Source organism: Brachycentrus maculatus, unplaced genomic scaffold (assembly GCF_059751285.1).
Source record: "Brachycentrus maculatus isolate JH-2025_06_01 unplaced genomic scaffold, ASM5975128v1 h1tg000517l, whole genome shotgun sequence".
Classification (NCBI taxonomy): Eukaryota; Metazoa; Arthropoda; class Insecta; order Trichoptera; family Brachycentridae; genus Brachycentrus; species Brachycentrus maculatus.
The window spans coordinates 225,007-250,534 of record NW_028281263.1 but is presented as its reverse complement, the minus strand read 5'-3'; the positions used below and the strand labels follow the sequence as shown (position 1 = coordinate 250,534).

The 25,528-nt window shown below is 31.4% G+C and overlaps 1 protein-coding gene and 1 non-coding gene across 2 annotated transcripts in view; one reads left to right on the top strand and one right to left on the bottom strand.

The window, feature by feature from the left end:
- The window catches only part of LOC148301784 (uncharacterized), a 72,342-nt gene extending 47,660 nt beyond the window's left edge, over window positions 1-24,682 (top strand). The window contains exon 2 of the mRNA XM_088272709.1: window positions 24,593-24,682. Within this exon, the coding sequence (XP_088128835.1) occupies window positions 24,593-24,682 (90 nt within the window). The remainder of the gene's footprint in view (window positions 1-24,592) is intronic.
- On the bottom strand, window positions 8,705-8,777 carry TRNAV-AAC (transfer RNA valine (anticodon AAC)). Its single transcript has one exon. It is a non-coding gene; the product is annotated as a tRNA-Val (tRNA).
- Window positions 24,683-25,528: the final 846 nt, after the last annotated feature.

Below are 25,528 nucleotides of genomic sequence, written 5' to 3'. Positions count from 1 at the left end.
GCATGAATGTAGAAGAGGCAAAGAATGTTTGCAAAGACAGAGTGGTGTGGCGTTCGATTCTCTCTGCCTACCCCTGCGGGGAAGCGGCGTGATGGTTAGTTAGTTAGTTAGTTTTTAAATTTCCATTTAATAGTATTTTAGGCTTTAAATGTTTTTAAATTTATGAAAAAAGCTTTAGAAAAAAGCTTTTGGCTCATAGCGATCCTCGATAAAATTTTTAGTACTGAAAATTCTCATCAGAAAAAAAAAACATTTTAATTACGAATGAAAATCGATTCATGGTAATTGTATAAAAGGATTGAATGACACTGAAAATAAAATGGGGTGAATTGATTACATTATTTTTCAATTTACGATTACCATAAATCACGTAGATAAACCCTGATTCGAGCCAATGGTAAAAATGGTAGACCGGACAATTATTCAGGCTTTTATTATCGAACTGAAAAGCTTCCCAAACCTTTTGGGATCCACAAACGTTATGAACCGATCACTGCGGTCTCATTTAGGGGACACGACATTTAAATTTTAAATGAGACCGAGCTTTTTTCATATGGCGAGCCTGGTAAAATATGCCGTCAACATGTCAGCGCTTCCAGTTGATGAGCGAGCTTCAGTAATTACAAAAATGAAATGAGCTTTCTGAAATTTTATTTCGTTTTTAAATATGTTTTTTACACCTTGACGTTCATAAAATAATTATGTTTTATTACATTTAAAAAATCGATAATATTCTTATGTTTTTCACCGACTTTGAATTTTCAACTCAAAGTCGTATTCAAAAACTTTTTTTAAATATTTAAGTTTAATTTAGTAAATACCACTATTTCTTAAAATCTACTGTGATACGTGTTTTGACGCACTCGTGTGTGACAGTAGATTTTAAGAAATATTGATATTTACTGAGTAAAACTTTAATTAAAAATGGATAGATTTTACCACAACTGCCTGCCGAATCAATGTATATTTATAAACATATATTGACAATAGTGCCCTATGCATTATTGAATGCAGACAATGTTAAAAAAAAAGACGTAGTAAAATTTAAATAAAAAATAATTTCAAAAAACGTTAGTCCTTTTTTTATGTTTCAGTACCACATTTTATGCAACATAACGAATTAATTTTTTTGACATGTATTGTTACGGAAAAACACGAATTACATAACCAACTTATCGTAAAAAAGAAACTCCTACAACGAAATATGTACGTTCTGCGAGGTATCACACTATCAGCATTTATAACAATATATATTTTTAATGGAGATAATTTGACGGTTTTAGTGCTGTAAATGATTCTAATTCTATATTTGGACGAATTTATGAGAGTTCAAGTATATTGACCGCCCTACTTTTTCGAGGATTTAATAAATCGTTAAAAAATTAATTAACTGAGTCGGCAGTCACTTTGTGGTAATTTACATTCAATTCAAATTTAAATTCTACTCGGTAAATACCAAATACGTTAAATAGTGGTATTTGCAGAGCAAAATTAAAATGAGAAAAAATAAATGAAATACCAGGAAGGCAAAATAATTAAGTCTTAATTAAAAAATAATATAACTACATAAAGATCAGAAATATGGAATGAGTTTACTCTCCATATGAAAAATTCGTCATGTCCGATTACTTTTATCGTTATTTTCTATCAATCGGACTTTCCATCGAATCATACTACTATAGTATCCTCAATGGAAGATGTTTTAATTTATGCAAATAGCGTCGTACGTAAATTATATTTTCGATGTGTGAACTCGACAGCTGCAGTATACAAGCACATTCAGGGTGGCGCAAAATTAATCGTCCTTCTTCGTTTTTAAATAACTTTTTTACCAAACAAAAAAATATTTTGGGTTATGTAAATCTTTATTTGGACATTTATAATATTTTTACTAAGTGGAAAAGATGATATTCAAGAAAAGATAAAAGCCAGTGTTGATGCATATTTGTGTCTGTTTTATCAATATGTCTGTATGCTGCAGCTGTCTAGTTTACAAATGTCAAATATGATTGACGTGTGACACGATTTGCAAAAGTTATAACATCTTCCGATAGGGTGACTTATTTTGTGCCATCCTGTATTTGGACTCATTCAAAATGTTGTAAATAGTTTTCTGATTACAAAATTGAGTATTTTTATTTAAATGAATGTCAAATTATACAAAATAAATACCATTTGATTCAATATTGTCTCGTCCGATTAATGCTCTATAACTTTTTCCCCTCCAAAGGTTTTGTTTAGTTCATTCTTTTCCTAGAATTAGATTTTTTGCTCTACGATGTCCTATTCTTAGTTCATTACTCTAAATTTAGAGTAAATGGTTCATTTATTGGCTCATTGAACTCATAAAAAAAGTTCGTATATAGTACTTAGCATGAGAAATATTATGTTACTAAGAAAAATGTAAAGCCCCTTTTAGATGATAACAAACTAATAAACTATGTCGCCGCTTCTCCACAGGAGTAGGCAGACAGAATACGATGCCACACTAACCTATCTTTGCAAACAATATCCACTCATCAATCTCCCACATTCACGCGTCTCCTCATACATACGCGCCGATTTTTCCAAATTTGTTTTTCTTTTCATTCTTCACTTGTGTAATTCGCATACTCAAACCATCTCAAAACACCTTTCTTATTTTTATCTATAATTCTTATCTCAGCTTTGCATTATTTCCTTATATACAAGTATTACCTTTGGAACATCTTTCAAGTATTTAAAATATCTGATCGTGCTCAAGTTTTCCTCAATCTTTCTCTGCTTTTATGTCAATCACAGTTCTTTCATTACCACTTATACCACTATTCACATGCTGAAAATATCTCAACACACCTTGCTTAGTATTATCGATAGTGTTTATCTCAGCCTTGCATTATTTCCTTACAGCACCATTCAAACTTTTGTCAAATATCGTTTTGACGCACATTTATCTGAAATATCGCATTTCGACTGCATTCAGTCGACTTCCATCCTTCTTTTGACAACTCCACGCTTCACTTCCATGATATTTGAATATGAAATCAACCTGCCAATGATAGGGGGGTGCCGACAATACTCCGTCTTACCCTACATTTATCTGTTGTCGTTAGAGCCTAAATTCGCTTGTTTTTGTGTCTCTGAGTGCCTATAAAAGTTCCTTCAGTCTCTCGAAGAAATGGTTTACTACCTCTTGTATCTGACAGATGCTCATAAGAGGATGGATTTAGATTAAGCTTCGGTTTAGATGAAAATGAACCTCGGGTAATGTTAACACAGCATAGTAAAAACGTGAAGTTGACGTCAACCCCTTCTAAAGCATTCCTTTATCTTCGCATCTAAGACAAATGTTTGAAGAAAATAAAACAATACTTTAAAATAATCAAATAATTTCAATATTTCAGGCTAATGCATAATTCCTATTGTTTTTATATGTTCATCCTTGATTTTTTTTTAAAGAGAAAAATTCTTATTTTTATTTCTAGAACATATTTTAATTTTATATTATTTCTGTGAGCCTAAGTGGCTCATTTGAGAAATGGGTATAAAATTGTGGTAGAGTGGGTTCGAACCAAGAAACTCTGAATTCGCGACGACCGCGACACTAACCACGGGACCACAACCCGAAACCCTAAGATAAGTACTTTTCGAACCAACAATACTTATTAACAACACTTTGAGTGTGTCCAAACACTTGTTCACAGATCTGGATTATCTCCAATTTTAGGAGTTATTTTTCATATTATTTTTTGACATCTCATCAAGATGAAGAAGAATATGGAAGTCTGGGCATTTACGGGGCTGACGACCGTCATAGGCTGGTTAAAGTAATCATTTTACACACGTGTAACATTTTACCCATTATTGACAACCACACTGCTCAAATTCTCGGAAGTTCTATATATATGAACCATAAGTTGTCCATATACATATATGAGATAATCCAGATTTTGTGAACAAGTATTTGGACACACTCAAAATGTTGTAAAGTCATTTCAATTAAATTTTACTTCAAGTATTATTACGGAAATTTTCCCATTATGAGTCCTTTATCTTATTTCTCACCCTCATTCAAATAATAATTTTTGTTTGTTATATAAATAAGAAACCTATCCATTTCCCTATCACGATCACATTTCACTATCACGTATCATTTTCAGTCTACAGTTGACCTGATCCTTGCAAATACCCAAACTTCTATATTCTTCTTCATCTTTGTTAAGATATCAACATAATTATATTAATAATAATTTTGAAGTCTACAATTGATGTTTTTATTTTGTGTCTTTGTTCGAAAATGAATTCGAGAAAATATCATGTGTTATCGGTGTACTCCATGATAAAATCGACGTATTAATACAAAAAGTGTCATATTTGTCACATGGAGTCAACATAAACGTGTCATTTTGCGACATTAAATCAAGTCACAAACAGCCCTTAACTCAATGTTGCGCAATAAAGGTCCGGCCTGACGTGGAAAACAGAAATTAATATCGTAACAAAACGCCTTCTTAGGCCTTGAAATGAGTGTACTGAAACCCTATCGACAAAAGACTGTAGAAAACATTTATATTATATTTTATTTTATTCACAATATTTGTGTTAAAAACTTGTTCACAAAATGGGTTTCTCTTCTTCTTCTATTCGTGTCATGCTAGGTCTCCCTGACGTAAACTATCACTTAAGAGTAATCGTCCTTGTCTGGAGTAGCTCTAAACAACGCCTCAACGGTCCTGATCTCCGTCCATCTCGCATATTCCGGAGACAGGAGATCTGTTTTCTGCTCATACCTCGTCGACCCTCTGTTCTGCATTCAATTTTTATTATTTTTACGTCTACCTGGAGATGTATTGAATAAAAGAGGCAAAGACTGTTTACAAAGACAGAGTAGTGGGGCGATTTATTCTCTCTGCCTTCCTGTGCGATAAAGCGAAGTGATTGTTAGTTAGTTAGTTTTACATATATCTATACACACATCCCACAACTGATCTGACCTTTCAAATACCTACCATGTTGGAACCATATAATAAAATTTCCATCAAATAATTCTGATTAAAAAAAATTAAAATAATTGTATCATGTAATTGAAATAACACAACAGTCGGATTGAAGCGTAAAGGCGGATACAAACTTAATGATTTGAATACGCATAAAATATCGCGAAATGGTTACCGCGTTTTGAAAAGTGAACGCCTCTTGGGGTGAAATAATAAACTGTTATTGTTTATTTATGGTGACATATGCGCGAGGGTCCTGAAAGTTTTTGACATATGGAAATATGAGTCTTCAGGGATTATGGGAGAAGTAACGTTACCTTATATTTCACTGTCAGATTCGTGTCCATCATTTTAATTATACCATAACATGCAAAAAATGAAGAAAAAAATTACAAAAAAAATAATAATTGGAATTTAGTAAAAACAGTAATTGTTTAAGAAATGAGTGGTAAGAATAAAAAAAAAACTTTTTTCATGTTAGCGTCTTTTATTTAATTTTTAACGTGCTTAATTTATTTTAATTTGATAAATATCGCTATTTATTAACATCTATTTTGACAAGTGTTTCAATGCATTCCGTATCATTTTTAATACTGTAACACACACGATATCTTATACGGTGTGCATTGAAACACATGTCACAAAAGATTTAAATAAAAAATGGTATTTACTTAGTGAGACTTCAATTAAAAAAGAAATACTTAGTAAACACGGGTTAACACAGAAAATATGTATTGTGCACTTTTTTTTATTCCAGTTTTTCATTTTTATTCTGTGTTATGACACAACTATTGTTATTCTTTTAGAATACAAAATCATTTTATAATTTTATTTTACTCTCTACATTTTTTATGTACGTAGATCGTATTTTTACGGTGTTTTATGATGCTGAATGGATCGGAACAGGTATCAAAATAGATTTCAAGAAATAGAAATATGAAATAAATAGAAAAAAATATATACGAAGTAAAATGTATAGTAAACAGCAACTCAATTGGTAGCCGCTTAGAATTCTTAGAAAGTGACTGGCATTGACGCTAAAAATAGAATTTTTCTCAAGACATTGTTTTTCTTTTATGTAATAATTTTTAAATCAAAAATAGATATTTTGAATCACATACAAAATACAAAATACACATAAAAATTAATATTGTGATATTATTACATAAATTAAAATGGAGTTCTACAAATTGAACGCAAATCAATAAATACATTATTTTTCATTTCTTCGTCTTATTGATCCCGTACTTTCGAAGACAAGTCTCAACGAACTACTCCTTTAAAATATAACATACACATATTTTTACACTCTTCTTAGTGGTACTATAGTGTTAGCTCGCTAATCCGAAACGCGATGTAATCCGAACGATTCTGTTGATACCAGTTTAAAAAATTCCACCTTTTGAAGCCGTTAACGTTTTTAACATAGCCATTAGCTGAATGGAATAAGTCGTCTAGAACACTTAGAAATTTATGGTTTTTAGAAAAATGCATGATTTAGCCTTGGAACACGATTTAGATTCGTAGGTTAAAAAGAAAAAAATCGTTTTTAACAAGACAAAATGAATTTCTTGTGTAATGATCAGCACTCGCAGCTACCATACTGGGGGTCCTGGGTTTGATTCCCTGATGGGGGTCAAATAAATATAAGTGATTTTTCACTGTAATATTTATTTAATATTACTCTGAACTCGTACCTGAAGCGGAGGACTGATCACCTTTCCTTTATATATAAACGATCAATAAAACACTGCTTTTACAATCATATAATCAGTACATACATCAGTAGTGCCCGACGGATCAATGGGTGACGATAAGGGTTAAAAAAAGAAATAATAAAAAAATGTTTATATTCATAATTATTCATTCAGTACCTTAATAAAAATGTAAAATAAGAGCATTTTCCTAAATTGAAATATCCTTTTTCCGTATAATTTTTTCTCAAAACACTTGTAATCCGAACAATTCCCCTTATCCGAACACCCCACCGCAAGGATTTATATTCGGATAAGCGAATTGACACTGAACTATAATTAAAAAAAATACGAGAAAAACCTTCTGCATGGCGATTTGTTTGGAGAAAAATTCTGTGGCCAATTTAGCAAAGCTAAAATGAATTTCGTTCTCAAAAAAATCTCATATCCTACTTGGTTCCTCATCAGCGAAAAAGAAAATAAAATTTAGTTTTATTATTCTTTGTACATATGGATACCCGTTATGTATTTACCTAGCATAACATACGTATGTAATGTTACTACGTTCTTATCTTATATATATTTGTCCTGTAACCAAACGTTTTGAAGAAATCTTGTTGGTTTTTCACATGTGTGTACGAGTGTGTACACACTCGGGTTGTATCGCGCCAAAAGAAACTTCCACGAAAACTCAGGCACTCTAGGGATGGAACAGGTCGTAGACTTTAATATAAAGCTCGTTTTGTGGACTTGCTCTTTGAAAGAAATTGAGTATTAAATTAAAGAAAAATTAAGTCTTTTAAATGACAGCTTATATATTGGAAGAGTGTTTCTAGAATCATGATATTTGTTGAGGAAAAGATACCTCACATTAAAAAAAATAGTATGATAGTCTATTCCGTAAAGTTTAATAGTCTATTCTATAGTCTAATCCAATTCCAATTTGGCATGATCACGTTTGTCAAAAAATATGCGGGTATGTACATCTATAAACAATACTTGACAAATATCTCAACTAATGGCTTCGCATCAGCTATACTCCCAAATCGATTGAAATACTACACGCATATGAAAGGTATCCAAGACCATTGCATATACACAAGTTTAAAAAATCAATGCAATGCAGATATTCGATAATGGGAAAAATAGTATAGCGTTACACTGTGATCACTTAAGCCAGCCAAATGCCAGGACATAAGCCCTTGTATGGTCAGACTTCCATCTTCTTTATATTAAAAATTATAGATGTTTCATATCAAATTGGAACATCTATAATATTGATATATCATCCGTAAAAATAATAATAATGAGCATATCGTAGTCGTACAGGAGAAAATGACCAACTAACAAAATGTAAAATGTTCAGGAGGGCCATTTAAGTCACTTTTGCTTGGCAAGAAAATAAAACATCAATGCAGTTAGTCATTTTTAATAAGACAATATATTATACTTCCAAGTTTAAAATCCATTGAGATTTTTTCAGGACAATATTAAGCTAGTAAGATATCAAATTGTCAATGATCACGTTTTTGTAAAAAATGCACTTGGTCACTTTCGCCTGCATGACTACGATATATAGCTACATATAATAATAACAAAGAAAATAATTATAAATTAAAAAGACAATTACACATGTCAATTAATATATTCAATTTAAAATAAGTATTGTCTTTATTTACTCGTATTAAATTCACAAACATGTAGAATAAAACATCAATTACGTTTGTAGAGTAGTTATTTCCATTTTTCTTATCTACTGAAACTGACAACTTAATGCTTTTCTATCACGTTGAAAGCTTTGTTAGCAATAATTAATCGTTATAAAAATAATCAATTTGGAAAAAAATTGCAGCGCCATTTTCGAAAAATACATAATACCTCAAAGGCACCTTTATTGTCCCAAAACCATGTTAAATAAAAATTGGCGCAAGGCCATCTTAAAAAAATGAAAATTAAATAAAGTATTCAGAATCAATCCATTTGCAGCCAAATCCACGAAAAAATAATCAGGTTCGTAAAAAAATTGCTAAAAAATGTTTCCGCCCGGGATCGAACCGGGGGCCTTCCGCGTGTTAGGCGGATGTGATAACCGCTACACCACGGAAACATGATCTATGTGGATGATAATAACAAACATATTCTAATGTGAACTATCACCTGGTCTAACATTACCGATTTCTGATCCATAAGAGTAAATACACCATTCATGTAATGAATGAAAATATTGATCCGGCTGATCAAACAATTTATTGAGAATACGTGTTTGATTAAATAACAAACATTGAATGCGTCTGTTTTTATCTTCTTTGAATCTTACAATCTTTGTTATAATTGGTTTGCTACTTTCATGGTCAGTCTCCAGCCGACTCAATTCTCCGCTCGTCTCTTTCTCGGTGTACCCGCTACAATGCATGTCGGAGATAATTTGATCCATGTAAGTTAAACGGGCCGTCTTCTGTAGTTTGTGAAGAAGCATGCTTGGGTATCTTATATTATGGCCTATCCATTTGGCTCGCTAATGTTTCCCTTTCCCTCTCTAAACACAAGTATCTACTTTATTAGAGAGGTAGAAACGTTATATATAAGATGTTCTGTATATTTACCTATTATGTATTTCAAAAATGTATTTTTGTAAAAAATAAATAATAAAAAAAAATTAAAAAAAAAAAAAAAAATATGTGTTATTTTCTTTAGTAAGCATCTAAACTCCCCTGCTTGATACCTTGTTGTTCCCTTCATGTCTCTTTTGTATAAAGTTATGTCTAGTTATGAGTTTTAATAATAGCGGAAGCTAAACTGGCAGTGCACAACGGAGTCCTGGTTCCAACTCTAATGTATGGAAGTGAAACATGGAGTTGGCAAACGAAGGATGAAAGTAGACTGAATGCAGTCGAAATTCGATCTCTCAGAAGAATGTGCAACAAAACGATGTATGATAGATGTGCGAATAGTGAAATAAGGAAGGAATGCAAAGCTGAGATAAGCATTATCGATAAAATTAAGAAAGGTGTGTTGAGATGGTTTGGACATGTAGAACGAATGAGTGAGGAAAGAACAGTAAAACAAATTTATGAGGCGAATGTTAGTGGGAAAAGAAGCAGAGGAAGACCGAGAAAAACATGGCACGATCAGGTATGCCAAATACTTGAAAGTGGTCAGGTTAGGAGTCGTAACAATCGGCGGGTATGTATGAGGAGATGCATGAACGTGGAAGAGGCGAAGAATGTTTGCAAGGACAGAGTGGTGTGGCGCTCTATTCTCTCTGCCTACCCCTGCGGGGAAGCGGCGTGATGGTTAGTTAGTTAGTTTTTAGTTAGTTTAACTTGGCATGATCAGGTATATCAAATGCTTGAAAACGGTGGAATATTTATGAGGAGATACATGAATGTAAAAGGGTGAAGAATATTTAATGGGATTTAATGTTTTAGATTAATGTGACGATCTTTTCTCTCTAAGCGAAGATTTTTTTTGGTTAGCGATGATAATTGTTATATTGTCGCGTCCATTTTTGTTATGTTTACGAACAGAGCGAACGCTTTTTGGCTCCCTAGACGAAACCAATAAAACTTTTACGTCCAAAGAGGGGAAGTATAAATATTTATCCTGACATCTCGTTACGAAGCAAGCACAGCCGTCTCACTGTCTTGCTAAAATCATACACCACCTTACTTCACACTTGCACCAGTGTATGTTATACTAAACGTCTCTTCGCGTTACATTTCTAAATACTACTAAGCTTAAACTAAATGGAACATTGATTTCTTTGCTTCAAAGTTGTATAACCAACTTCAATAATCCAGAACGTCATTAAAAAGAAAACGATTAAAAAAAAAGACAATAATTTTAACAAATCAACGGGTAGAGATATTTTACATGTTGATAAAACTGGTCTCTGTTTAAATAATCTAGAAAAAAAATAAGTAAACCAATCAATAAAGACTTACCCTTAATAAATAGCCAACTAATTTAACTACGAGCCTACTTTTGAAAATATTCCCATTTTGATTAATTTGTCTTCTTTCTCTCATTCAAAATTTTATTTTTATACAAATGTCAAAATCGTAATAATTTTATTTCAATGACCGGAGGATGGAATGATTTTTCAAAACCGGTAGTCACGTATAAGTGTTTATAAAAGTGGTTTTACACAAAGTAAACAACGGACGATAAGGAGAGGATTTAATAAAAGCTGAAATATTTGAATTGTAATATAATACGTATATTTATTGATTTGGTGTTTAATTTGTAGAACTCCATTTTAATTTATGTATTAATTTTTAAATCAAACACAGATTTTTCGAGTCTTCTAAGTTGTATTTTATTAAAAAAAACACATAAAATTATTTTTGGGACAATTGTTTCGCCTAGTTATGGCATTTAATATTATTTTTTATGTGTTTTTTTTATTAATTAAATACAACTTATTAGGCTCAAAAAAACTGTGTTTGATTTAAAAATTAATATATAAATGTATTATAAAAATATAAAATAAATATTTAAATTAATTTTTAATTGTAAAATAACTAATTATTTAAGGAACCCAGATTAATGAACAAGTATTTGGACATACTAAAATCTCCACAATAAGGATTGTAAAATGTAATTTTGGCACAAAATATACATAAGTAAAAACTGTGACTACCGTTCTCTAAGTAATCGTCTTAATAAAAATCATGATAGGTTTACTATTTAAAATTAATTTCTTAAAACCTGTATTACACTCGAAATAAAAATAAATTAAATTATAATTTTGTATAATTTAAATGCCACCATTTTCGTAAAACACTGCCTCAAGGGCGCTTCGCATAGTAGGTATAAGCCATACGATTTTCTTTTCAATTCAACAAATTTCAGATGTTATTTGTTCTGGGACTCGACATTTCAAATCGCGTTTTTTCAAACATCTCGTACAGAGATATCAACGAAATTCCACATTACTTTAAATTGAGTCACTTCCAGAGGTTTTGTTGGGAAAACGTTGTGTAAATTCTTGTTTTTGTCACCTTTTCTGCCGGAAAAGAATTGACAACCCTCATGCAAAATATGAGGCGATAAAATTTAAAGAGTTTGCAAAGCGTTGGATGTTTATATTTGAATAATGGTACATAGTAATCGGTAATAAGATACAGCTTAAAATAGGTACACGACAAATACAGTTTTCAAGATCAATTGAAATCAATTTGGAAAATATGTATAAAAAAATTATCATATGTATGCCTTCCCATACATTTTATACAACAGCTTCAACTTTCTTATTCTTCAAACCCTTATCCACGCCCCAATGGTACATAGGGCACTGCGTATAAACGCAGTATTTTCTTGATCGTTAACACATGAAGGAAAGGTGATCAGCCCTCGGCCTTAGGTACCGGTCCAGGGTGATTTTAAATAAATATTAGAGTGAAAACATCACTTTTAATTATTTGACCCCCACTGAGAATCGAACCCGGGACCTCCAAAATGGTAGCCGAGCCTGCTGACCATTACACTACGGAGGCTTTAACTTAACTTTAGTATAATATTTTTTAGGCAACTAATAAATATATCTTTTTAAAGATTTATGATAGACAAATTAATTATTACCTAATAGTTGTATAAAAAAGATTGTCAAATGTGTCCTTGGTAAAAGAAAATGTAGTAAGGACGCGTTATTGTAAATTTAATTAGCATTTTGACTTCCCAAGTACCCAGACATCCATATTATTTTTTAATCTATGTTGGGATGTCAAAATGCAAAAATAGTAGCGAAAATCCAGATTTGTGAATAAGTATTTGAACACACTTAAATAATGCCAAGTATTCGTTAAATCGCAAATTTATTTTCTCTTTATCTACGTTACATTTTGATTTTTTTCGTACATCGTATTTGTATTGAAAAAATAATAATAATCGGTGAGTGGTTATATACTAATTTTATTAACATTTTTGTAAAAAAATAAATAAGTAAAAATGACTAACCACAAAGTAAATGCTTTAAATATTAATAATATTGAGAATAGAAAAAATAAGTTTTTCTTCTAAATAATTATAAGGTTTCAAAAAGAAAAGAGTTTTGAAAAAAAAAAAAAAAATGTTTTTACTTAGTATATTCTAAAAACTAAAAAATTCCAAAAAAATCTTTGAAAAATCGAATGTAAGGACACGTCAAGCTCTGAGCGTAGTTCTGCGCATTCCTATTCGAACGCTTGAAATCTGAGCCTTCAAACTGTACTCGTTAAAAAAAACTGATTTTTTAAGTAAACAATTTTCAAAGAGATTTTCAGTCATTTTAAAAATATGATGAAAATAATTTTTCATTGTAAGGGTCTTTATTATTTTAAGTGTAATATTGATGCTGAAACAAGGAAATACATAAACGTTGAACGTTAGAATCTATTACTCAACTCGCGTCAAAACCTACCCTCGGGAATTTTCTTTGTCTGGCCGTCTTACGAATGAAATTCGATGGAGAATTCCTTCGAATATCAGTGATTGCTTAATCCCTGAATCTGTTTGGGAGCATCGCATTGTAGCACCATGGGAAACTTATCTCTTAATGAAAGATTGGTAATATTGCGTCAGTCAAACCGTAGGCATTCCTTCGTTTAGACATCAATCTTATTCAGGTTACCCACTTCAACCCTGCCTTAGTATCATTCAAATAAACGGAGAACCTTTGCGTATTTAATTAACTTACAGAATCAAGTGAAAAAAGGATTTAATTTGGTTATTTATAGATTTGGCATCATCTTTGTTAAATAAAATGAATATTAAAATATTAAATTAAAGTAAAATATGGTTCATTTAAGAAATCATTTAAAAAATATTTAATTTTGGTTATTTATTGATTTGGCATCAACTTTGTGAAATAACATAAAGATTTATATATTCAAATAAATTAAAATATGACTCATTCAAAAATCATATGAAAAAGATTTAATTTTGGTTATTTATTGATTTGGCATCAACTTTGTGAAATAACATAAAGATTTATATATTCAAATAAATTAAAATATGACTCATTCAAGAAATCCTATGAAAAATAATTCATTTTTGTTATTTATTGATTTGGCATCAACTTTGTGAAATAACATGAATATTTAAAAATTAAAATGAATTCGTATTTAACTTATTCAAGAAATTATATAAATAGTAATCATTTTGGTTATTTATTAATGTGGCATTAACTTTGTGGAATAACACAATGATTTAAATGTGAAATTAAAACACAATGCAAGTACTTACAAATCATCTGAATAAAGGATTTTAATTGGTGATTTATCGATCTGGTAAAAACTTTATTACAACCCATAATAATTAAAAAATAAAAATATGTCACTATTAATTAAAATTCAAAATCAATTGAGAAAAGCAATGAAGTTTATAATTTATTGACATGGTATTAACTTCATCAAATAACATGATAGTTAAAAAATAAAACATAGCACAACTTACAAAATTATCAGATAGTTACAAAATTATTAGAAAAAATAATTTGAATTGGATATTTATTGGTTTGGCATCAACTTTGTGAAATAACATGTTAATAATATTCAAAGATACAACTCTTTTTGATTAGCTAACAAAATCAACTATTTTTTTTAAATTGGTTTTTAATATTTGGCATTGACTTAGTGGGATAACATGATGATTCAAATGTAAAAATAAAACACCATGGAGGTTTTTTCCGAAATCATATGAAATACTTGTAAAAAACCAGTTTTAGATTTTGTGAGTGTAAGCATAAAATTATGTTTACATTAAAAACTCAAGAAGTGGTTTGAAGTCAAAGCTATTTTTATCATTTTTTTTTAAATAAATCAGACACTGGATTATTCACAACTGATGAGATATCAACATTATAGGCATCTCAAATTGACACATCTATCGTTCCTCTTTATATGAAAGTCAAAATATAAATCTCCTAAGTAAAAAAATCTAGATATGAATGCATCCAAAATGCCGTACATATTAATAAATTATCGTTCTTCTTTCTACCACATATTCGACTGAGAAGTCTAGACACAGCTTTAAACAAACTGACCAGTGCAACGAATAACCTATCATTATGATAAATTGAGAAGAAAAGTCCATAATAAATTATCTTTCTTACTGAATTTTGTTGAAATGCAATCCTTCAACAATGAAAAATACAAGTTTCTAGATGTCGAGATTATTATACCGACTGGGATAAAATGATACTCAGAATAAAGATATTTTTACCGAGAAAAATTCGTTCATGTACGGAATTGTATTATATTTCGTAATATGAATTTATTTGCGTAGTTTTTAACAAAATGGCATTGTAAAAATTGAAAAAAACAAGACTGGATTTACAAAAAAAAAATATTATTCATTTTTATTCATTAAAATGAGAGCAACATTCTTAAAAGCATTTTACAGTCATAACCGAAAATTAATTAATGGAATTGCTGTCGGGAGAGCTTTTATTTTATTAATATTATTTTTGCTAAATTATTATTATTATTATTATTTAAAGGAATAACCCGCAAAGCGTCTATTTTAGATGCTTGTCTGTAGGTAGGATAGTAAGGATAGGTAGGTAAATGTGAAAAATACATCGCAAACACCCAGACCAATCGAGAATAAATCTTTCTTGAATTCATTTTGCAAGTGGCGGGAATCGAACCCGCGATGCCAGTTTCGCAATCAAGCGTCTACCCAACTACGCCACGGCGCCTTAAAATAATTAAATCACCTGTTTGAACTATTATCAATAATGATATATTTTTTTTTATATGTGAGGTTTAAAGCATCAATCTAAATAGGTTTTAATTATTTACTTATTTTTAATGGCCGTTGCTATTTTTTTAACGAATAAACATAATGGGAATAGCGAGAACACACTTATGGTAGATTGACTGAGGAAAAAAAAATATTATGAAACGAATAAAAATTATAAATAGAGCATAATTCACGTAAGAAGATAAATAATAACTTAGCAAGATCAGGTATTTCAAATATGTACTTGAGATGTAATGATTGGCGGATATTGATAAAGAGATGCATGAATGTGACAGAGGCGAAATTTATTTGTATTATTGGTGTGTATTGTTATATAATATATTTTTATTGTAATATTGGTAAAGCGTCATATTCTCTCTGCCTACCCATGCGGAAAATCGGCATACTGATTAGTTTTTTTATTTACGCATTTTCCAATAGAACAAAGATGAAAAGCTTTCAGAAATAGTTTATTTATTTATTTATTCATTAAGTCGTAATTTCTAGAATGCTCTCATATAAAAACGATTGATAGTTCGTCTTAGTTTAATATACGGATATGCATTTTTAACCTTTCCCATACTGATCATCCAAAGAATACACGTGATTCGAAGGGGGTACCAAAACACCGAAGTTCATATTTGTATGGAAATCGTAGAACGCAGCTCACAGCAAGTACCAACTCGCTGCCAACTGAGTCATAATCGCCGACGACTGAATGCAGCCATCTGATAAGAAAGAGGTCAAAAATCGGATTAAAAGGTAGCCCACTGATTTAGTTGTCTCGCTTTCTTATTATGGTAAAACCAAATTTATTAAAGTGATAGAAATAACGTGTCGCTAGCAGACAAAAATATCAACGTGCATAGATCTCACGTGCCGACCGATTGTGATTTTTATTCAATACAATATTTTAAAACATTTAAGGATTTGAAATCATAAAATAATTTTTTTCCTTAATATTTTTTATTTATTTAAACTTCACGTACTGAAAAGAAATCAATACATTGGCAAATTTATTGCTAAAAAGCAATATCTTTTTTCCAACCATAAATAGACCTGTGATATTGGTCAAAACGTTTGATACCTTATATAGCTGTTTACAATCAGAGGGTAGATAGTACTTGAACATTAAAAAAAAACAAAATTACAAATTGATGATAATAATGAAGGTAAAAGTAACAGGAAAAAAACATTCATAAGATCACAAAAAATGTGAAGTAATTAGCTCTAATAATACTTATGTTATCAAGTTAAAATTCATGTATGGGGGATTTCAATCCCCCTGATAGATCAGGTTAGGTTAACTAGATCTTACGAACTTCCTGAATTTTTATAGTATTTATATGTGTGTCCTGAAGACCCATATACCAGTCGGTAGTACCCGTAGCTTGCCGCAGGAGAGAAGAAAGTTGCCTAATATCCTGACGTTTTATTGAAATTTGTATTGGAAGTTTCCCCTCGGCCTCGTAAAACTTTTATGTGGATCAAATTTCCCCTTTGGTTTCATACGATGAATGAGATTGATTGCGTATCAATAAATTTTCAGTCACTTATTTTCCCTCATATTTCCCCTACCCTATATTTCAACCATTTTTACGCATAGAAGTATATCGCCATGCATATATATTTGTTTATTTTATAATTCATTATTTATTTATTCAGAAAATTTAGTTTTCACCCAAAGGATGATAAATCACTATACATATAAGTATGTATATTTACTAAATTTTTATCATTAAGGTGAAAACTAAATTATCTGATAGATGTGTATGTGTGTGAGTGTGTATGTTTGTGTGAATGGTGACTGTGTTTCATCGCTACAGATATCATCAAACTAGTGAGAGGCTGGACAAAATTCTAGTTTTTGAGAGCCACAGTCATGTTTATGGTATTTTTTTAATAAAAAATTTGTTTAAAATAAAGAAATACTATAAAAAATAAAAATGTAATATATGAAAAAATAGATAATTAAAAATGGATTACAATTACGTATGAAAGTTTCTGAAAACGCTGTTTTTTTGGTTCGGAGAAATTTTCTGAAATGTATTTCTAACAATTAATTATATGAAGGAAGTGTGATCAGCCCCACTATTCAAGTACCAGTCCAGGGTCTAATTTTTCTTCCTGGCTACATTCCAAGTTATCGTCTTTGTAGAGTGTCGGGGTCAGCTATCTTCATCCTCAGGTTGTAGGTCCTTCTGTCTTGAACAACGTCACCTAGGGCATGTCTTCGACTGATGTTTTCTTCCTGCAGCATCCATGAATTATTTAGTCTTCCTCTAGATTTCATTCTAAGTAGATCCACGGCAATTGCCTGGATAACAATATGATCAGGTTCTCTGCGTCCTATGTACCCATACTATCCCAGTTGCTTTTCTTTTACCTTATTATTGATGTTAGTTATACCCAGGCTTTCGCGAATGCGTAAACTTTGTATTTTGTCTCTAAGAGACACATTTAGTACACCATCTAAGCAATCGCATTTCAGCAGTTTCTAGTTGCTTAGAGTAGGTGTTATACATCGTCCAGCATTCGACGCCTTTTAGGAATGCAGGGTAACATTAAATTAACGTTACGTACTAAATCATTAATACTTGTAGTTTATTGAAATATTTTAATCCTAGAAAAAAATCCAATGATTTAGTGCCAAACGAAACATCCTTCAAATTGAAATTACTAAGGCATCTGCAGAATTAAAATAATTTTGTGAAAAAAAAACCTTACATCTATTGCAAAAATAATACTTACAAGGGCGATTTCCGTTTTCGCGATGCGTCTTTTGTTGTCAAGAATTCGTTTTAAGACCCTTACCAAGATTTCAGTCAGCTGAAAACTCTGAAACTCTCATTCTTCATTTAATTAAAAGACCTCTGAGACTTTTACTGACAAGAAATTGGGAAATCGGAATGTGATGTTCCATATGAAGATATGTATCTTATATTTTGTATATTAAAAGCTTTGATAGCCTTGTGGTATGGTGATAAAACACTATCCTTACCATCCATTGTTTACTTTGTGTATTACCATTTTTAAACACTTATTTGTGACTGCCGGTTTCGGAAAATCATTCCATCATCAGGTCATAATAATTAACCAAATAAATTTAACTTCAAGTCCACTTCTGAAAATGTTACCATTGTGATTCATTTTTCGTCTTTCTCTCTTTCAAAAAAAATATTTTTATACAAATGTCAAATCGTAATAATTTTATTTTAATTATTACGACCTGATGATGGAATGATTTTCCGAAACCGGTAGTCACAAATAAATGTTTTTAGAAAGTGGTATTACACAATGTAAACAATGGATGGTAAGGAGAATGTTTTTTTTATATGTATCTTAGCTTATTTTTTTAGACTTAAAAAATAAAATAAAATTCAATAAATTTTTGATGTGGCATATTCGCAATTTAAAAATAAACTTAACTCATAATTTAAAAATTACTCAATTCAATCATAGATTGCTATTATTAACTCAAACACGGAACGTCAGAGATTGATCATCTATGTTTGACTTCTAAAAATTTGTATAATGTGGTTGTCAATCATGGGTAGAATGGTAAATGTTGCACTTGTGTAAAATGATCACTTACTCAGCCTATGAAAGATCATATAATAATATAATAAAACCCTTACCTGTACCCCAATGGTGCATAGGGTACTGCTTCATATGAACACAGTGTTATCTTGATCGTTTACACACGAAGGAAAGGTGATCAGCCCTCCGCTTCAGGTACCAGTCCAGGGTAGTATTGAATAAATATTACAGTAAAAAATCACTTATATTTATTTGACCCCCCTGGGAATCGAACCCGGGACCTCCAAAACGGTAGCCGAGCGTGCTGACCATTACACTACAAAGGCGGACAAATGAAGGCTTATGAAAGATCATAACTATCGTAAATACTAAAAATTTCATATTCTTCTTCATCTATGTTGAGATGTCAAAAACATTATAAATTATAGTTAATTATTTTTTTCTGTTAAATTGAATCATTTTTTTAACATTAGGTTTTTATCGTGATTTAAAATTAAAGAAGATGGGATGAAAATGTTTTATTTTACTGAAAAAAATCTCTCCCGTAAATCACGGGAAAAATTTAACGGGCCGTTCGGAATTTGAATAATGTGAAGGTTCTATTTAGGAAGGGTTGACTATTTAGGCTAGAAAACTCTAAGTTATTTTATCGTTGGAAGGGAGAGTGGATTTACGATTCCTAGGTCAGATAGTACTTAAATTATTACGAATATGGAGGTCCGACTAATCTACGACGTAAATTCCGTGAAAAAAATGATTGAAACAATACGGGGTTTTCACTTCTAATTATTGGACAGAGGATACATCGCTTACTCCTTTCAACAACGTCATATCGTAGTCGTACAGGAAAAAGGGACCAAGTGAATTGTTTTACAAAAACGTGATCATTGACTATTACTATCTTACTAGCTTAATTTTACCCTGAAAAAATCCCAAAGGATTTTAAACTTGGAAGTATAATATATTGACTAATTAAAAATGACTAACTGAATTGGTGTTTATTTTTTTGCCAAGCAATAGTGATTTAAATGGCCCTCCTGAATTCGCTCACTCCTTTCAATAACGTCATATCGTAGTCATACAGGAGAAAGTGACCAAGTGCATTGTTTTACAAAAACGTGATCATTGACTATTACTATCTTACTAGCTTAATTTTACCCTGAAAAAATCCCAAAGGATTTAAACTTGGAAGTATAATATATTGACTAGTTAAAAATGACTAACTGAATTGGTGTTTATTTTTTTGCCAAGCAATAGTGATTTAAATGGCCCTCCTGAACTCGCTCACTCCTTTCAATAACGTCATATCGTAGTCATACAGGAGAAAGTGACCAAGTGCATTGTTTTACAAAAACGTGATCATTGACTATTACTATCTTACTAACTTAATATTACCCTGAAAAAATCCCAAAGGATTTGAAAAAGGAAGTATAATATATTGACCAGTTAAAAATGACTAACTGAATTGGTGTTTATTTTTTTGCCAAGCAATAGTTATTTAAATGGCCCTCCTGAACTCGCTCACTCCTTTCAATAATATCATATTGTAGTCATACAGGAGAAAGTGACCAAGTGCATTGTTTTACAAAAACGTGATCATTGACTATTACTATCTTACTAGCTTAATTTTACCCTGAAAAAATCCCAAAGGATTTTAAACTTGGTAGTATAATATTTTGACTAGTTAAAAATGACTAACTGCATTGGAGTTTATTTTTTGCCAAGCAATAGTTACTTAAATGGCCATCCTGAACTTTTTACGTTTTGGTAGGTCACTTTCTCCTGTACGACTACGATATATCAAAAATCGTCAATTTTCAGTTGAGCATGATTTCGGAATGTCCAGAAAATGTACTTATCCCAGCAAAAGCGGCATACTTTAATATTTACCCGCTACATGGCAAAAAGTGTTGTTTTTGCGTTTTGAAGAAAAGGTATTATTTAATTATTCATTTAAATATACTAAATATTATTCAAATGGAGAAAAAAAATCGGGTTTTACCTTAAAAGAACTCTAGCACAGTAAAAAGTTCAAAAAGTGTCTTGATATTTATTTTTAAAACATTTTATTATATTTATAAACTCTATCTTGATCTCTTGAAAAATATTTTTTTTTATATATGACATTGTTGAAAGAAGTGAGCGACATGTAGTCGAACAAGCCCTCTGTTTACGTAGACTTTTGATAGAGCGGGATGCCAAATTTCAGTAATGTGGTGTTCCGTTTTTTTCGCTCTTCGGCATTCTTATATGCTCTTTTATTAAATTTTCGTTTTTTAAAAGAATAATCCGCAAAGTCTTTTACTTTTAGAGGCTTGTCTGCAGGTAGGATAGTAAGAGTAGGGAAGGTTAATGTGAAAAACACATCCAAACCAATTGAAAGTAAATATTTCTTACATTTATTGAGCAATTAGCTGGAATCGAACCCGCGTCGCCAGTTTCGCAGTCGAGCGTTTACTCAACCACGCTACGGCGACGGCGCCGTGAAAATGAATATATTCAAAAAATAAAATAATTATGCAATAAAATAAAAAACTTTTGTATATAATTGATTCGGCAGTCGCGATATGATAAAATCTAGCGATTTTTTTGTTTTTTTGTTTTTAAATATTTACTAAAATTTCATAACATCTCAAAATGATGAAGAATAATATGGAAGACTTGGCATTTACGGGAGTTACGACCGTCATACGCTGGTTTAAGTGATCACTTTACAAACGTGTAACATTCACCAACTCTACATATGACCAATTATCTTAAACCAGCCTATGACGGTTGTGAGCCCCGTAAATGCTCAGACTTCCATATTCGTCTTCATCCAAGAAAAAAATGATAAATAAATAACTCCTATAATTGAAGATAATTCCGATTTGCAAAAAAGTATTTGGACACTCAAAATGATGTAAATTTTACTAAGTAAAAAGGTAAATACTAGAAAAAACTTAAATAAAAGGAATACTTTTTTAGCAATGGGTTTTGCTATAATCGAATATGAATATTTCAAGCAGAGAGTGTGCTTGTTTTGTATATGAAAACAGATAGCATTGCCCGTATAAAGTTTATTTACGATTGTACAAGTAAAATCGGCTTGGGAGGTTCGCCAACAAATCATGGTTTTAAAAAAATCATGTTTTACGTTGACATCTGCTGGTGAGAGGCGTCATAAATTATACAGAGAGATGCGGTCGAGAGCGAGAATGTGAAGAAACGGGGACGTTCGAGGAAAAACAAAGAATGTCGGGAGAAAACAAAGAAATATAAGGAAAAAATCTGACAGGAGAAAGGGATTGTTCATAAAAATGTTGTTATGTGTGATGTCAGAAGGTAGAATATGTTTTTTCCCCGGTTTCATGGAACACAGGGTGTGCTTAAATATCTTCACTTCATCTTTATTATGATTCTTCTTCTTCATTCCCAAATTAATTGCAGCTCCATAATGGTGCATCACCCTTTGTTCTTACTAACATATCTTCTTCTTCTTATTATAGGCTTGCGGCCTGTTTTTAAGAGGGATTAGCCTCCTGCGACATCGATTCCCAGCTATCAGCCCATCTCTTTGGTGGTCTGCCCGGGAGTCGTCTGCCATGGGATTGGCCGTACGGTGCGATGTGGGGGAGTCTGGATGGTTCCATTCTCCTCACATGCGCATACCATTGTCTTCTTCGTTGCCTTCCCCACCTAACGACATCTTCGATCTCGCATATTTCCCTGATTTTGGAATTTCTCAATCTATCTCGATAAGACTCTTGAAGACTCTTGAAGACCAACATATTGTTTAATTTCGAATAAAATATATCCTATTATTTTTTTACATCTCATCAAAGATGAAGAAGAATATGGAAGTCTGGGCATTTACGGCCCTGACGACCGTCATACTAGTCACAATACCGTAATATTCACCAGTTCTACCCATTTTTGACAACCACACTACTCAAATTCTTCCATATTCTTCTTCATCTTTGATGAGATGTCAAAAAACAATGTGAAAAATAACTTCTATAATTGGAGATAATCCAGATTGGTGAACAAGTATTTGGACACACTCAAAATGTTGTAAAATATATCCTGTTCTAAATGCCTCCATGGTGTAATACTTAGCACGTTAAGCTACCGTGCTGGAGGTCCCGGATGCGATTTTCAGAGGAAAAGAAAATAAATATTAGTTTATTTATACTCTAATATTTATTTAATATTATTTTGGGCTGGTCCCTGAAGCACAGGAGTGATCACCTTGTGTTTTCATGTAAGTAACAATCAAGATAACACTGCGACAATGTGATGCATCATTGGATGCGGATAAGGGTTTTATGAAAATATATTTTTTTTAAAAAACACAATATGCATTAAAAGTATTTTGACTTTATGGTATGGTAATAAAAAAACTTTTACCATCCATCGTCTACATTGTATAGTACCACTTAAATTTAAATTATAGTTGTATTACACAAAGTGAACTATGAATGTTATGGAAAGTGTTTTATTAATTTTATTTTTGATGCGTTTGTTTTTGGGTCAACCAGTACACGTTTCATAATAAACGCAAACTGAAATTATATCAGAAATTTGCGCAGTCTGGATTTTATCCATCACTTTTTTCATCATCACTGTACCTGTTCAAAATAATTTAGAGGTAGATTTCCTGAAATTCTGAAAACAGGTTTTCAGGTACGATCAGAACCTCATCATTTTCCAATTTGGTTCTCATTTAATACAATTTTCCACAACTCGTACGAAAATTTAATTAAGAGTTTATTGATTGAATGTCGGTACATTATCAGAGTCGACTGAACACGATTATTACATTCAATACTAATATTAATAGCATATTCACATGTTGAATGTGGCCAAATACTTGTTCACAAATCTGGGTTTCTCCACATAGGAGTTGTTTTACATTTTGACATCTCAACATAGATGAAGAAGAATATGGAAATCTGGGTACTTACAGGGTGTACGATCTGTCATGGACTGGTTAAGTTAATCACTATACACACGTGTGACATTAACTATACCACCCATGATTGACAATCACACTATCAAATTTTGAAACGTCATGAGATGGATCATATATCGCTCACTCCTTTCAATAACGTCATATATCAAAAATCGACAATTTTCAGTTGTGCATGTTTTGAATGCTAGGAAAATGTACTATATCCCAGCAAAAGCGGCATATTTTTAACATAATATTTACCCGCTACAGGGTAGAAAGTGTTGTTTTTGCATTTTGTAGAAAAGGTGTTTTTAATTTTTTTTTTAAATATATTATATATTTTTCAATTGAAGAAAATACATTCAGGTTTTACCTAAACAGATCTGTTGCACATTAAAAAGTTCAAAGTAGCTTGTTATTTATTATTATTTATTTATATAACATTATCAACGATCTCCTGAAAAATCGAGTTTTTTTATAAATAACGTTGTTGAAAGGAGTGAGTGATATGTGCAATACACTACTTGTCTTCGAAATTAACTTACAAATTAAAATAAAATGTATCAATACCAGTAATTCAGTATTAATGTCTAGAGTTTTTTTTTTAATATATGTAGGTTCTTGCCAGAACTATTGCCATACTATTTTCTTTACATCCGCGCATGCGCAAATGAGTAACCATGCATTTTTGAGTTTGCAAGTAATTATGTACTTTTTTATATGAGAATCATTATATTCCTTGGGACGGTTACATGAATGAGACAGACTGCTCTCGCGGGGGCAAATCGTGTGTTAGAACAGTGAAGATAATATAGCCCCGTGTAATGCCGGCGAATGCAAAATAATACCTTAACAACCTGTTCATGAATACTGTTTTTGTATTCAGAAATGTCTAATCTTTATCTTATATCAAGGGGTGGGTTATGGTTATCGCAAGAACCCCTGTCAACAACACACAATCTTTTATAGTAAGCATTCTATTTGTTTAAAGATTCGTTCTTAAATTCCGTATTATTCGAAGAATTCACAACCCCCAATACCTGGGTCCTAATACATTAACCCTTAATAAATCGTTTGGCTTCGAGCAATTCTAATGACTCTTAACAAACACCTTAGGGATTACAATGCCTTACACAATACTAAGATCATTCATTGAACTCGAATGCTTAATTTATTCCAACTGCTTACTCTAGATAAACCTTTCAACTGCCAACACAATACCCTTACATCTGAAAATAGTATAAATTGTCATGCAAAAGCCTTTGCCTAAATCAGGGCTGCCCCAAATGCTATTCGACATGCCAACATGGCAATTTTGATCCCAATCGAGAAAGCGATTACCGCGCTAACATATGTTTATTCAGATAAGTGTTCGGACACACTCAAAATGTTGTTAATAAATTAACTGGTCGAAAAAGCTACGATAAAAAAAAATAAAGGACATTTTCTAGCATTTCTCATGCATTTGATAATAATCCAGGATTCGGACCTCGCATACAAATTAAAGAGTTTCTTCACAACATTTTGAGTATGTCCAAAGACTTGTTCACAAAATCTGGATTATCTCCAATTACAGGAGTTATTTTCATGTTATGTTTTTTGACATTATTTTCATATTCTTCTTCATCTTTGATGAGATGTCAAAAAAATATGAAAAGAGT